At 41.1% G+C, this 15546-nt stretch overlaps 1 protein-coding gene across 1 annotated transcript; it reads left to right on the forward strand.

Annotated features, from left to right (window-relative positions):
• The first annotated feature begins 519 nt into the window (after positions 1 to 519).
• Positions 520 to 15346, forward strand: LOC147227013 (uncharacterized). The gene is made up of 15 exons (XM_086159981.1): positions 520 to 1505; positions 1620 to 1793; positions 1996 to 2169; positions 2372 to 2545; positions 3928 to 4101; positions 4192 to 4365; positions 5178 to 5224; positions 5456 to 5991; positions 8359 to 8381; positions 8692 to 8865; positions 9072 to 9245; positions 10030 to 10203; positions 10284 to 10457; positions 12670 to 12716; positions 12947 to 15346. The coding sequence occupies exons 1-15, from the start codon at positions 535 to 537 to the stop codon at positions 13489 to 13491; spliced, it is 3735 nt and encodes a 1244-aa protein (XP_086016107.1). The 5' UTR covers positions 520 to 534; the 3' UTR covers positions 13492 to 15346.
• The last annotated feature ends 200 nt before the right edge of the window (positions 15347 to 15546 follow it).

The following is a 15546-nucleotide window of genomic DNA, read 5'->3' on the forward strand; positions in this document are numbered from 1 at the left end:
GGTATTGGGAAAACAGTCTTAACACAGAAGTTCACTCTGGACTGGGCTGAAGACAAAGCCAACCAGGACATACAGTTCCTGTTTCCATTCACCTTCAGAGAGCTGAATGTGCTGAAAGGGACAAAGTACAGCTTGGTGGACCTTGTTCATCTCTTCTTCACTGAAACCAAAGAAGCAGGAATCTGCCGTTTTGAAGAATATCAGGTTGTCTTCATCTTAGACGGTCTGGATGAGTGTCGACTTCCTCTGGACTTCAACAACAACAAGATCCTGACTGATGTTACAGAGTCCGCCTCAGTGGATGTCCTGCTGACCAATCTCATCAGGGGGAATCTGCTTCCTTCTGCCCGCCTCTGGATCACCACAAGACCTGCAGCGGCCAATCAAATCCCTCCGCAGTGTGTTGGCATGGTGACAGAGGTCAGAGGATTCACAGACCTCCAGAAGGAAGAGTACTTCAGGAAGAGATTCAGAGATGCAGAGCAGGCCCAAAGAGTCATGAAACACATCAAGACCTCCAGAAGTGTCCACATCATGTGTCACATCCCAGTCTTCTGCTGGATCACTGCCACAGTCCTGGAGGACGTGTTGGTGTTGAAGACCAGAGAGGGAGGAGAGCTGCCCAGGACCCTGACTGAGATGTACATCTATTTCCTGGTTGTTCAGGTCAAACTGATGAACATCAAGTTGAATCAAGGACCTGCTACAGATCCACACTGGAATCCAGAGAGCGAACGGATGATCTTGTCTTTAGGAAAACTGGCTTTTGAGCAGCTGCAGAAAGGCAACCTGATCTTCTATGAATCAGACCTGACAGAGTGTGACTTGGATATCAGTGCAGCCTCAGTGTACTCAGGAGTGTTCACACAGATCTTTAAAGAGGAGAGAGGACTCTACCAGGACAAGGTGTTCTGCTTTGTCCATCTCAGCGTTCAAGAGTTTCTCGCTGCTCTTCATGTCCATCAGACCTTCTTCAATTCCAGTGTCAATCTGCCCCCAAAAAAACAAACATCAAGGATGTTTGAAGTCTTTCAAAAGAGTTCAACTCAAACAGACTTCTATCAGAATGCTGTGGAGGAGGCATTACAGAGTCCAAATGGACACCTGGACTTGTTCCTTCGTTTCCTCCTTGGTCTTTCACTGAAGACCAATCAGAAACTCCTTGGATTGGTGACTCAGAAAGAACCTCACTCAGGGACCAGTCAGGAAACAATTGGATTCATCAAGGAGAAGATCAGTGACAACTTGTCTCCAGAGAAATCCATCAATCTGTTCCACTGTTTGAATGAACTCAGAGATCATTCACTCGTGGAACAGATCCAACAGCAGCTGAGATCAGGATGTCTCTCAGTAGATCATCTTTCTCCTGCTCACTGGTCGGCTCTGGTCTTCATCCTACTCTCATCTGATGAAGATCTGGACGTGTTTGATCTGAAGAAATACTCTGCTTCAGAGGAGGCTCTTCTGAGGTTCATGCCATTGGTCAAGGCTTCAAATAAATCTGAGTAAGTGGATGAAATGCTGAGTTTGTGAAGAATTTCAATTTCCTTTTATAAATCCAAATGAATCCAAATATGAATAATCAAAGGCATTTGTTTTTGTTGTTGATACTTTCATAGACTGAGTGGCTGTAACCTGTCAGCGAGAAGTTGTGAACGTCTGTCTTCAGTTCTCAGCTCTCAGTCCTCCAGTCTGAGACACCTGGATCTGAGTAACAATAACCTGTGGGATTCAGGTCTAGAGGAGTTGTCTGCTGGACTGGAGAGTCCACATTGTCACCTGGAGACTCTCAGGTCAGAATAAAATGTGTCTGAAAATGTATAAATTCTTCTTGATGAGGATTTTCCAGTGTCAAATACTTTTTAAAATAAGTTGCCACCAATTTGTAGCTTTATATTCAAGTTATGTTACTCAGTGATTCAATGTTCCATCTAAAATTCAATATTTGATTATTTTTATGTCAAGTATAATTCTTCATTTATTGTATTTACTCAGACTGAGTGACTGTAACCTGTCAGAGGGAAGTTGTGAACGTCTGTCTTCAGTTCTCAGCTCTCAGTCCTCCAGTCTGAGACACCTGGATCTAAGTAACAATAACCTGCAGGATTCAGGTGTAAAACATTTGTCTGCTGGACTGGAGAGTCCACGTTGTCTCCTGGAGACTCTCAGGTCAGAATAAAATTTGTCTGAAAATGTATAAATTCTTCTTAATGAGGATTTTCCAGTGTCAAATACTTTTTAAAATAAGTTGCCACAAATTAATAGCTTTAGATTCCAGCTATGTAACTCAGTGAATCAATATGCTATGTGAAATTCAATATTTGATTATTTTTATGTCAAGTATAATTCTTCATTTATTGTATTCATTTAGACTGGATGGCTGTAACCTGTCAGAGAGAAGTTGTGAACGTCTGTCTTCAGTTCTCAGCTCTCAGTCCTCCAGTCTGAGACACCTGGATCTGAGTTACAATGACCTGTGGGATTCAGGTCTAGAGCAGTTGTCTGCTGGACTGGAGAGTCCACGTTGTCTCCTGGAGACTCTCAGGTCAGAATAAAATTTGTCTGAAAATGTATAAATTCCTCTTGATGAGGATTTTCCAGTGTCAAATACTTTTTAAAATAAGTTGCCACAAATTTGTAGCTTTATTTCAAGTTATGTTACTCAGTGATTCAATGTTCCATCTAAAATTCAATATTTGATTATTTTTATGTCAAGTATAATTCTTCATTTTTTGTATTTATTCAGACTGAGTGGCTGTAAACTGTCAGGGAGAAGTTGTGAACGTCTGTCCTCAGTTCTCAGCTCTCAGTCCTCCAGTCTGAGACACCTGGATCTGAGTAACAACCTGCTGGAGGATTCAGGGATAAAGCTGCTGTGTGTCGGACTGAAGAGTCCAAATTGTCTCCTGGTAACTCTCAGGTAAACATATTGCTACTTGAGAAACTGAAAAGGGTCTTTGTGAAGACTATTATGGTAAATGGAATTGTATTCAAACTTCATATACACCTCTGATTCAAATTTTGCAACCTTAACATTTATAGGTTATACTGAATTTGCTGGTCAGTGATCTTTTTTTTTTTTCAAATGATGGATGGCAAAAGAAATAGAAAACTCTGAGGTCACTATATAGCGTTTTTTTTTACATGACAAAGATTTTTCATGAGATTATTAGCTAGTGTCATATTTGGTTTAAAAAATCTCCAAATTATAATTATATTCAAAGTAACATTACTATAAGGCGATAAAATGAAAATGCTGTCTCTAATTTCTTGAAAGGTTTTGTTGGTGGTTCGCTGGCATGAATCTAACGTTACTAAATAACTTGTTGTACAAACAGCATTTCTCTCAGAGCACATTAGAATCAAGCAAAATGTTCTGGCTACAAAAATTGATCAAAGAAAGCCACGTTAAATACACTGGTTCCTCTGCTGCAACTCAACATCTTTTCAGTAGAACTGACACATTCAGGGAACTCATGCTGATGGAACCCTCTTCCCTTCCTCTTTCGTCTCGTCCCAGAAGCCCGAGTAGATTCACACAAACTGTCATCTGGAAATACCAACTATGGAGTTATTTGACAAGATTAACCAAGGAACGTAGCTGAAACAGGGCTGGGTCCTGGCTGAACAATTTGACAGATATCTTGATAGACTATCATAATCATGTCACCAATGACCTGAGACTGGAATAGCTCAGACAAAAAAAATATAAAAAAAAGTAGTTTAATGTGCCCATCTTGCTCAGGTCCAGGTGCCTGCAGAACAGATCGCTAGATAGACTATCATAATTGTCTCACCAGTGCCCTGAATCTAGTTCATGTTTGTCAACACAAAATGTGACGCAGTTTGTGCAGGAAAACCATAATTAAAAGAAACGGGAAAACTAACATTCCACAGTCTGGTATAATTATTTAAATATCTCTTCAGGTTGATGGGCTGTAACCTGTCAAAGGGAAGTTGTGAACATCTGTCCTCAGTTCTCAGCTCTCAGTCCTCCAGTCTGACAGAGCTGGATCTGAGTGACAACGACCTGCAGGATTCAGGTGTAAAGCAATTGTCTGCTGGTCTGGAGAGTCCACATTGTCACCTGGAGACTCTCAGGTCAGTAAACATCTGTTGGATTTTAAGACTGCTATATATTTTTCTATGGTTATTCTCGTCACATGATGTTCTTCAATGTCTCCTTTCCAGTCTCTCAGGTTGTCTGATCACAGAAGAAGGTTGTTCTTCTCTGGCCTCAGCTCTGAACTCCAACCCGTCCCATCTGAGACAGCTGGACCTGAGCTTCAACCATCCGGGAGACTCAGGAGTGAAGCTGCTGTCTGCTGGACTGGAGGATCCACACTGGAGGCTGGAGACGCTCATGTAAGAATTCAAGAACTTAAATACTGAATATGCATAAACATAAAACAACAGTTTTCAACAACAATTAACATAAATATAGAAATATTTGGTTTCAGATGTCTGAGAGGTTCTCAGTCATCCAGGTCATGGTGAATTCTTATCAAAATCTTCTTGTTGTGGCAACTGGACTTGAATTTCTTTACTTGAAGATGTTTCACCCTTCATCCACCTCATCATGCACCCTCTGAACAGCCAGGAAAGATTCACCACCAGAACCCCAGTAACTTCTGCATGAGCCTCAGTTCATGTGTTCCAACAGGTTTCACTCCTTTAACTTTACCTTTTCACACTCCAATCCAGGTAATCCCAGAAAAGTTGCTCTTGTGTCCCAACGAACGGCAGCCACGTTAGCATAGAACACCCTTCGACCAAGTTTCGGAGTTTCTGCCGATCACCTCATACATTTAAATAACAAGCCATCATAACCTAGACCCGCCCAAAACCCTGGCACTTAAACTCGCAAACTCTCCACAGGTCATTAGCACTGAAGAAGCCTCTCAGATGAAGTGTGAAACATCTTCAAGTGAAGAAATTCAAGTCCAGTAGCCATGTGAGATGCGGTTCTGGAATAGAATTTGCCCCCAATCCTTGAGTTTTACTTACCTGATCTAAATAAAAACACACTGCTGTGTTGATCCCTCACATCAGCAGATCCAGATATGAGGCCTCTGTTTGCAAAGCTGAAATAGTGACTGCATTTAGGTTTCGCCACTCAAAAGAAGAAATCAGTTTTTGAAAAACAGGAGATGAGATTCTTGTGTTTCTTCCTCCAGGGTGGACCATGGTGGAGAGCACAGGTTAAAACCTGGTGTGAGGAAGTGTAAGTGTGGATTTTCTCTTGATTCATGACAATTAAACACAATCAGCTTTGACTGAAACACAGAGCTGATAGTTGAGGTGTTTCGTGGTTAAATCAGGGTTAACAGTAGATGACTGACAACATGGACATCATTCGACTTTACAGAGAGTCACATCTCAGGGTTTCAAGGAAAATGAATCCAAGAGATGATTCAAATGATTCATTATTTTTGTGTCTTCTATTCTCTATCAGATTGGTGTGAACTCACATTGGACTCAAACACTGCAAACAGACATCTGAAACTGTCTGACAACAGGACAGTGACAGGCGTAGAAGAACAACAACCATATCCTGATCATCCAGAGAGATTTGACCAGTGGCCTATGTTGCTGTGTAGAAATGGTTTGACTGGTCGCTGTTACTGGGAGGTGGAGTGGAGAGGAAGTGTTGATGTAGCAGTGACTTACAGAGGAATCAGAAGGAAAGCATTGTGCTGGCACATGTTTGGATGGAACGACCAGTCGTGGAATCTGTTCTGCTCTGCCAGTGGTTACGAAGTCCATCACAATAACACAGTGACAACTATCTCGTCCCCTGTTGACTCTAACAGAGTTGCAGTGTATGTAGACTGTCCTGCTGGCATTCTGTCCTTCTACAGCGTCTCTTCTGACAAACTGATTCACCTCCACACCTTCAACACCACATTTACCAAACCTCTTCATCCTGGGTTTAGAGTCAGTTGTGGTTCCTCAGTGTCTCTATGTTGTTTGCAGGAGGGAGAGTCTTTAATCTGAACATCAGTCTTGCAACTCAGCTGTTCGGTCCCAACACTCAGTATGAATGCTGTATTTTTTGGTATCTCGACCAGAACACGTCAAGTTTAGCTAATGTTGTGTTGTATGTATCACTGAAGTGACAAAATTAAGGGCTTCAATCTTTTTTAACTTTAGAAAGTACAAACCATCAACATCCTGGTAACATTATATCAAAATATTTATTTGACCATATGTTGATTTTGGCAGTCATGCAGGGGTTTCTTTTCTTATATTTTGATATTGTAAAACAGTAGATTATGATATTGTTTATTCCAGACCACTATAGCACTCTATCAAAGTCAACTGTAGTTAGTGATGGGACGAGCGACACAGGTGCGTCAGCACTGAGCCGAGAGCCCAAGAGTGAAACCCCGTATCGGTGCGTGTATTGATTTAAGAAAGAATCATGTGACCGATACAGGAACTGTATTGTTTAGATGTGCCGCGCCAGAGTGCGTTTAACATGTCGTGGGTTTGTTGGATGGAGTTTTGCGTCATTATGGATCATTCTAAGAAGTTTTCCCCAGTGAGGACTAATTTTGATCTTGTGACGCCAAACAAGGTAAATCTTTTTCTCCTTTGAGCATTGTTTACTGTTATATACTATTTTTTACGGTGGCGCATGTAATATTTCTCAGTTCGAGAGATGTACCGTGTGTACAATGACGATCAGCGGGACGTTGGAACGGGTGGTCGCTTTAATGGCAGAGCATATTCCAGAGTGAGAAGTAGAAGAAGTCTAAGAATTCGAAGTCTGAGAAGTATAAGAAGAAGTGGAGTATCGGTTGGGTGATACCGCTTATATAGTATACGTATCCTTGACATTAAAGCATCAACATTAAGGCATCAACATTTAAAGCAACAACATATTCCTACGGAATATTACAGCGCATTGCACTCATTTAGTCAGTTGATCAAGTGAATGACCTGTGATACATATGATAGTCAGTTAAAGAGCCTTACAGTTGCTTTATTCATATTATCTCGTAAAGGCGATCTCTAAGGCTGGGGAGCTGGTGTCTAAGAGGAGAAATTGCCTTGGAGCAAAGACACTCCAAAAACTTTTGTTCCTCAATAAAAATTCTTAAACTAATCCCCTTTTTTGTCTTTTATTTCATATGATTTAACAGTTAAGTTAAGTTAACAAAAATGTGTACATAACTTAAAAATTGTAACTCTGATTTGTAACTCAAATTTGCTATATTTTACATACTAACTCAGTTTAGCATTTACATAGACAAGGAATTTCTTTACCTGCAATGATTTTATAACTACTGCAGGAGTCACTATTGGGTGACCAACACAGTATCAATACAGAGCTGACACAGTTTGTATAGTGTGTCAATACACTCCTTGAGGTATCATCGTCCCATCACTACCTTTGGGTCCACGGCCATCAGACTTCACTCTGCCATCTATGTATTTGTAGATGTCTTTTGCTATCTTTTAATTGTCTTCTAATTGTCTCTATTTATATTCATATTTATTGATACTATAACGGTCATGCTTCTGTGACAAAAGAATTACCCCTACGGGGATCAATAAGATACTTGTTATCTTAACATAGGGTAACTTGACAGAACACGATGACTCTATTTGTCAGGTCACTTGGCTTTTTACACCTGCATACATTCTCGTATCAGTTTCACCCCATTTTTTCTCTCACATGGTCATGAAATCAAGGTGACAAGGAAGTACAGAGGTTGTTGTTAAGTTGTAGAAGCGTGGATTTTAAAGTGAAGAGATGCTGAAGGAATCCGCCTCCATCCTGTTGTCTCTCCAGCTTGAGATCAGTCCAACCACCACTCATCGAACCCACAGGTTACACTAATTTCACACCAGATATCAAGCGTACAGGTGAGCCAGCATTGTTGGAGGTGAAAGCTATTGAATCTGTCCATGAAGAAATTAACTCTATTTATAAAAATACCTTCATTTTGTCATTTTTGAGGAATTGTCCATTGTTAGCTTGGCAGGTGATTGGTAACTCAAGGTTAGCCATGTTCAGGAGGCAGGGACCGGCACGTTAACTTAGAATCTGAGCTGACTTCCAATGTAGCTCTCTGCTAATCTCTTTTGCAAACTTCAACCGTCTTTGATCACGAACATGTCAAAGGCTGTCTGCCTCTGGTCCAGAGGAAAGGGAATAACTCTGAGAGAAACATCTGAATCAGGTTCAACTGGTTTTCACGTCACTCAGGAATCACATGAAAATCTAGATACCAACCACGGCAGGATTTGAAGTTATGACTTCATTCCAAGAAGACTCCAGGAGACAGCAGGACCGCAAGGGAGAGAGAGCAGCATTTGGTCTCGACATGACTGAGGAGTTTCTGCAAGTCGACCCGGAGGGAGTTCAGCAGGTAAGAATCCTAGCAGAGAAATCAGCAAAATGTCAGAACTTGATCACTTGGATCACATTTTATGATTTTGTGTTTCATTTTGATCTTCGGACTCTGGGGGACGTCCTGGTTCTTCACAGGAAACGTTGTTTTAAAATAGTCTGTTTATTTCTTTAGACATCTTCGTAAATTGCAGCTTGTCAAGGGTTCTTTCTAAGTGTTTTAGTTTAATACTGTGATTATGAAAGAAAGTGTGGAAGTGGTATTACTTACACGATAATTTGATAATTTTCATGTCAAGTATAATCATTCATTTATTATATTTATTCAGACTGAGTGGATGTAGACTGTCAGAGGGAAGTTGTGAACGTCTGTCTTCAGTTCTCAGCTTTCAGTCCTCCAGTCTGAGACACCTGGATCTGAGTAACAACAACCTGCAGAATTCAGGTGTAAAGCAGTTGTCTGCTGGACTGAAGAGTCCTCATTGTCACTTGGAGATTCTCAGGTCAGAATAAAATTTGTCTAAAAATGCATGAAGTATCCTTAATAAGGATTTTCCAGTGTCAAATACTTTTTAAAAAATGTTGTCACAAATTTATAGCTTTATATTCAACTTTCAAGTTACTCAAAATGATTCAATGCACTATGTAAAATTCAACATATGACTATTTTTATGTTAAGTATAATTCTTCATTTATTGTATTTATTCAGACTGAGTGACTGTAACCTGTCAAGGAGAAGTTGTGAACGTCTGTCTTCAGTTCTCAGCTCTCAGTCCTCCAGTCTGAGACACCTGGATCTGAGTAACAACCGGCTGGAGGATTCAGAGATAAAGCTGCTGTGTGTCAGACTTCAGAGTCCAAATTGTCCCCTGGTAACTCTCAGGTAAACATATTGCCATTTGAGAAACTGAAAAAGGTCTTTGTGAAGACTATTATGGTAAATGGAATTGTATTCAAACTTCATATACACTTCTGATCTAAATGTTGCAACCGTAACATTTACAGGTTATAATAAATTTGCTCGTCAGGATCAGTGATTTTTTTTTTTCAAATGATGCATGCCAAAAGAAATAGAAAACTCTGAGGTCAGAATAGAGTGGGGTTTTTTTTCTACGTGACAAAGATTTTTCATGAGATTATTAGCCAGTGGCCTATTTTTATAAAAAGTCTCCAAATTATTATTATATTCACAGTAACATAAATTATAAGGGGATCAAATGAAAATACTGTCTCTAATTACTTGAAAGGTTTCATGTGAAATTAAGTATCTGCACTTTTAGGTGAAGTTTCACCTCTAGTTTGAGTTGTGTTTCTATGGCATGGATCGAACTAAACTAAATAACTTGATGTACAAACTGCATTTCTCTCAGAGACCATTAGTATCAAGCAAAGTGTTCAGGTTTCAAAAATCTCATCCCAGAAGCCCAAGTAGATTCACACAAACTGTCATCTGGAAATACCAACTATGGAGTTATTTGACAAGATTAACCAAGGAACGTAGCTGAAACAGGGCTGGGTCATATCATAATTGTCTCACCAGTGCCCTGAATCTAGTTTGTGTTTTTCAACACAAAATGTAACACAGTAGGTGCAGGAAAACCATAATTAAAAGTAACGAGAAAACTAACATTCCACAGTCTGTAATAATTATTTAAATATCTCTTCAGGTTGAGTGTCTGTAACCTGTCAAAGGGAAGTTGTGAACATCTGTCCTCAGTTCTCAGCTCTCAGTCCTCCAGTCTGACAGAGCTGGATCTGAGTAACAACGACCTGCAGGATTCAGGTGTAAAGCAATTGTCTGCTGGACTGGAGAGTCCACATTGTCACCTGGAAACCCTCAGGTCAGTATACAGAAAGTGCTGCTATATATTTTTCTATGGTTATTCTAGTCACATGATGTTCTTCAATGCCTGCTTTCCAGTCTCTCAGGTTGTCTGATCACAGAAGAAGGTTGTTCTTCTCTGGCCTCAGCTCTGAACTCCAACCCGTCCCATCTGAGACAGCTGGACCTGAGCTTCAACCATCCAGGAGACTCAGGAGTGAAGCTGCTGTCTGCTGGACTGGAGGATCCACACTGGAGGCTGGAGACGCTCATGTAAGAATTCAAGAACTTAAATCAGGGGTGTCCAGACTTTTTGTAAAGTGGGCCAGATTTGGTCAGGTGAAAACGTAGGGGGGCAACCATTCAGCATGACATTCCTCAAACCATTACCATTGTAAATGCACATGTAAATATGTAACCATATCACTTTGCTGTCTCCAGCTAGGTCGACATTGCAAATGAGAAGCTGTTGTCGATTGCATTTCCAGGGAAGTTAAATGGAGCGAATATAATTAATAGCCTTTATCCCCGGTTTCATAACGTGATCATATCTCAGATGTTTGGCACATAGAACCTGTTGGTGAATAATACAGTGGCGTTTTATAGCTTTGCCTCCTTCATCGCTAACTTTTTACAGACTAGCGTTGATAGCCCACTTTGCTCACCAACCATGGAAGGTGCGCCGTCCGGAATAATCCCAGTGATTTTATTCCATTGTAGTTTCATGTCATCTACGGTGGAACAAACAGAAGCAAACAATTCTGTTCCTCTCGTTTGGTCCTTAAGGCTCTGAGGGTCAGATTGCTCCTCACCCACGTTCATTTCATTGTTGTCCACCCCTCTCAAAAAAATCAGTAACTGAGCGGTGTTGGATGCATCCGTGTATTTGTCGCTGGCTAATGAAAAAAAGTCCAACTCCACTCCTTTTGCCTGTTACTGTCCCTTGATGTTAGATGACATTTCTTCAATCCTTCGTGCCACAGTGCTACAACCCAGGCTAACGTGGTCAAACTCCTGCTTTTTCTTAGGAGAAATTTTCTCCACCATTTTCATCACACAGTCTTTAATGAATTCACCCTCACTAAACGGTTTGCAGTGCTTGGCAATCAGCATTGCCACCTCGTAGCTCGACTTTGTAGAATTTTCATTTGAGTCAAGGCTCTTGTGAAAAAACACTGCTGCGCTATCAAAAGAGCTTCCGGTTGCTTCAATTTTTCAGCTCATTCGTTCGCCGTTAGCTTGTCATAGTTAGCATGTTTCATCTGGTAGTGCCTCTTAATATTGAATTCTTTGAAAACAGCCACAGTCTCTTGGCAAATTAGGCAGACACAGTTGTTTCGTATATCAGTGAAAAAATACTCCGATTTCCACTTGTCCTGGAAACGGCAGCCCTCTCTGTCAACTTATCTCTTTTTAGTTCCAGTTGCCATTTTAGAAATGGGCTAAAAGTATAGCACAGGGGGAAAAGTTCACACAGGGGTCATGCAACGAGAGTGCAGCCACGGGTCTACTGCCACCTTCTGGTGAAATATAAAAGTGTTTTTTTTGTATTTGTGTATTGTTCACGGTGGGAAACTGCTGGCGGGCCACATATTATTGATTTCATGACAGGACTCTTTGGGCCGGTGGAAATTTGGACTCGGGCCGGATTTGGCCCGGGGGCCGGACTTTGGGCATGCCTGACTTAAATACTGAAGATGCATAAACATAAACCAACAGTTTTCAACAAGAATTAACATAAATATAGAAATATTTGATTTTGGATGTCTGAAGAGGTTCTCAGTCATCCAGGTCATGGTGAATTCTTATCAAAATCTTCTTGTTGTGGCAACTGGACTTGAATTTCTTTACTTAAAGATGTTTCACCACTCGTCCACCTCATCATGCACCCTCCGAACAGCCAGGAAAGATTCACCACCAGAACCCCAGTAACTTCTGCATGAGCCTCAGTTCATGTGATCCAACAGGTTTCACTCCTTTGTTTAGCTTTACCTTTTCACATTTGAATCCAGGTTATCACAGAAAAGTTGCTCTTCTGTCCAAGCGAATGACACCACCATTAGCATAAGAACCTCCTTAGATGCTCCTTAGATTTTTGTGCTGATCAACTCATACATTTAAATAACAAGTCCCCATAACCTAGACCCACCCAAAACCCTGGCAGTTAAATTCGCAAACTCTCCACAGGTCATTAGAACTGAAGAAGCCTCTCAGATGAAGTGTGAAACATCTTCCAGTGAAGAAATTCAAGTCCAGTAGCCATGTGAGATGCGGTTCTGGAATAGAATTTGCGCCAATCCTTGAGTTTTACTTATCTGATCTAAATAAAAACACACTGCTGTGTTGATCCCTCACATCAGCAGGTCCAGATATGAAGCCTTTGTTTGCAAAGCTGAAATAGTGGCTGTATTTAGGTTTCGCCACTCAAAAGGAGAAATCAGGTTTTGATAAACAGGTGATGAGATTCTTGTGTTTCTTCCTCCAGGGTGGACCATGGTGGAGAGCACAGGTTAAAACCTGGTGTGAGGAAGTGTAAGTGTGGATTTTCTCTTGATTCATGACAATTAAACACAATCAGCTCTGACTGAAACACAGAGCTGATAGTTGGGGTGTTAAGTGGCCAAATCAGGGTGAACAGTAGATGACTGACAACCTGGACATCATTCAACTTCACAGAGTCACAGCTCAGGGTTTCAAGGATAATTAATCCGCCAGATGACCCAAATGATTTATCTTCATTTTTGTCTTATATTCTCCATCAGATTGGTGTGAAAACACACTGGATTTAAACCCTGAAATCGGACATCTGAAGCTGTCTGACAACAGGACAGTGACAGCCGTGGAAGAACAACCACCAAATCCTGATCGTCCAGAGAGATTTGACCAGTGGTTTCTGCTGTCCTGTAGAAATACTTTGACTGGTCGCTGTTACTGGGAGGTGGAGTGGAGAGGAAGTGTTGCTGTAGCAGTGAGTTACAGAGAAATCAGAAGGGAAGGATGTCAGAGGGACATTTGGTTTGGATGGAACGACCAGTCGTGGAATCTGTTCTGCTCTGCCAGTGGTTACCAAAAGCGTCACCAAAACACATTAACATTCATCTCCTCCCCTGTTGTCTCTAACAGAGTTGCAGTGTATGTAGACTGTCCTGCTGGCATTCTGTCCTTCTACAGCGTCTCCCATGACAAACTGATTCACCTCCACACCTTCCACACCACATTTACCCAACCTCTTTATCCTGGGTTTAGAGTCGGTTCTGGTTCCTCAGTGTCTCTATGTTGTTTGCAGGAGGGAGAGTCTTCACTCTGAACATCAGTCTTGCAACTCAGCTGTTAGGTCCCAACACTCAGTATGAATGCTGTCTTTTTCGGTATCTCGACCAGAACACATGCGGTTGTCAAGTTTAGCTGATATTGTGTTGTATGTATCACTGAAGTGACAAAATTAAGGGCTTCCTTCTTTTTTCATTTTAGAAAGTATAAACTATCAACATCCTAGTAACATTATATCAAAATATTTATTTGATGATTTGTTGATTTTGGTAATTGTGCAGGGATTCCTTTCCTTCATTTTTTGATAGAGTAATACAGTAGATTATGATATTGTTTATTCTAGACCAGGGGTCACTCAATTTACCTGGGGGCTGCTGGAGCTAGGGTCTGGGTGAGGCTAGGACGCATCAGGTTGTCCACAAGAAAAGCCCTGATAAAACATTCCACTGTTCTCAAATATCTTCATTTTTATTTTTCTACCCAAAATAAGATGAAAAAATAAACAAATCAAGAATTAAGAAATAAATCAATCAATCAGTAATAAATAAATAAAATAATAATAATACAGCAAATAAGAAAGACTTAAGAAACCACATATAGTTGGTGAGTAGAGAAATCTATTATTATTCAGATTCAAATTTACAGTATTTACAGTTCTTTAACCTGGTATTTTGAATAGTCCTCAGGATGTCTAGTTGTGTAATGACATTTCAAACTGTATTCCTTGTACACTGCAACTTTCTCAGTGCAAATAAGACACGTCGGGGTGTCCCTGTGCTCCACAAAGAAATAGTGAATTTCCCACTTTTCCTGAAATTGTCTGTGCTCATCAATAACCTTTCTCTTCACTGCAGGCTTTGAGAAAGACATGTTTGGGGCTGTGTAATATATATAATTCCACTAGGTGTCACTGTTGCAGTGGAAGTTCAATTTCAGTGTTTAGCTGACGCACAGAGAACGTAATTTGCACTGGTACCAGATCGGTTCAGGGTCCTACGCCTGCATATGACGTCGAGCACGGCACAGTCAGTGATTGGTTGAAGATCAGAAACCATGGATATGCGAAGCCTTTGTGGTGCCTGAATAACATTAAATCAAATAGATAGAAAGTTTAAAAAAGTTTGAAAAGTTTGGCTCGTAGCTAGCATGGCGCTAATGCTTACACGGACACACACACATACAACTCGCGTGTGTGTGTATGTAATAGTGATAGCTCGGTGTTAGCGTCCTAGCCCTCATTTTCTGCGCTCTTGTGCGTGTGTAACGTCAGGTCTTGCGCTTCGGAGCACCCGGCCCCGGTGACAGCCACACCGGCGTGTTGTTTATCTGTTTACACTTGAATACACGTGGAAACCACGGACAAAAACAACCTGCCGCTGTACCAGCACCAGGGAAGGCAGCAGTGGCGGGATTTTTATATCCGTGGTCTACACGTGTATTTAGGCTGGTGCTTGGCACCGCGGGCACGGTCACGTTGCCGGTTCAGTCCGGGTGCTCCGAAGCATGCGGCCCCCGGAATGAGTCAGACCTAACTACTTAGCACGGAGGTAGTGCTAACACATACAGCATCCATATCAAACTCATGCGGGCCGCACTAACATTAAACTTTCATATTAAGGCGGGGGCCTCAAACTATCGTCCCGCGGACCAACTGCGGTCCGCGGGACGATAGTTTGGAACCCTTGCTTTAGATGCTCCTTTGTGCCCACTGCCATCAAACTTCACTCTGCCATCTATGTAATTGTAGATGTCTTTTGCTATCTTTTAATTGTCTTCAAATTGTCTCTCTATTTATATATGTATTCATATTTATTGATACTGTAACGGTCATGCTTCTGTGACAAAAGAATTTCCCCAATGGGGATCAATAAAGTATATCTTATCTTAACATAGTAACTTGACAGAACAGGATGACTCTATTTGTCAGGTCACTTGGCTTATAACACCTGCACACATTCGTGTGTCAGTTTCACTCCATTCTTTCTCTAACGTGGTCATGAAACCATGGTGATCGCCAATCCACTGGCACATGTTAAGCACAGTGTCTATGTTTCTGGAGACGTCGTGTGGTTGACTGACTACACAACATCAA

The sequence above is a fragment of the Fistularia commersonii genome, chromosome 14 (genome assembly GCF_037954325.1).
Source record: "Fistularia commersonii isolate RoL2024-O1a breed Wild chromosome 14, RoL_Fcom_v1.0, whole genome shotgun sequence".
Classification (NCBI taxonomy): Eukaryota; Metazoa; Chordata; class Actinopteri; order Syngnathiformes; family Fistulariidae; genus Fistularia; species Fistularia commersonii.

What these genes read in the sequence shown, in the direction of transcription:
- LOC147227013 (XM_086159981.1), top strand. Translation starts at nt 535, where the DNA reads ATGTGTCACATCCCAGTCTTCTGCTGGATCACTGCCACAGTCCTGGAG. An exon ending in TGTCACCTGGAAACCCTCAG is followed by an intron (nt 10,204 to 10,283) that starts GTCAGTATACAG and finishes CCTGCTTTCCAG; the next exon opens with TCTCTCAGGTTGTCTGATCA. An exon ending in AAAACCTGGTGTGAGGAAGT is followed by an intron (nt 12,717 to 12,946) that starts GTAAGTGTGGAT and finishes ATTCTCCATCAG; the next exon opens with ATTGGTGTGAAAACACACTG.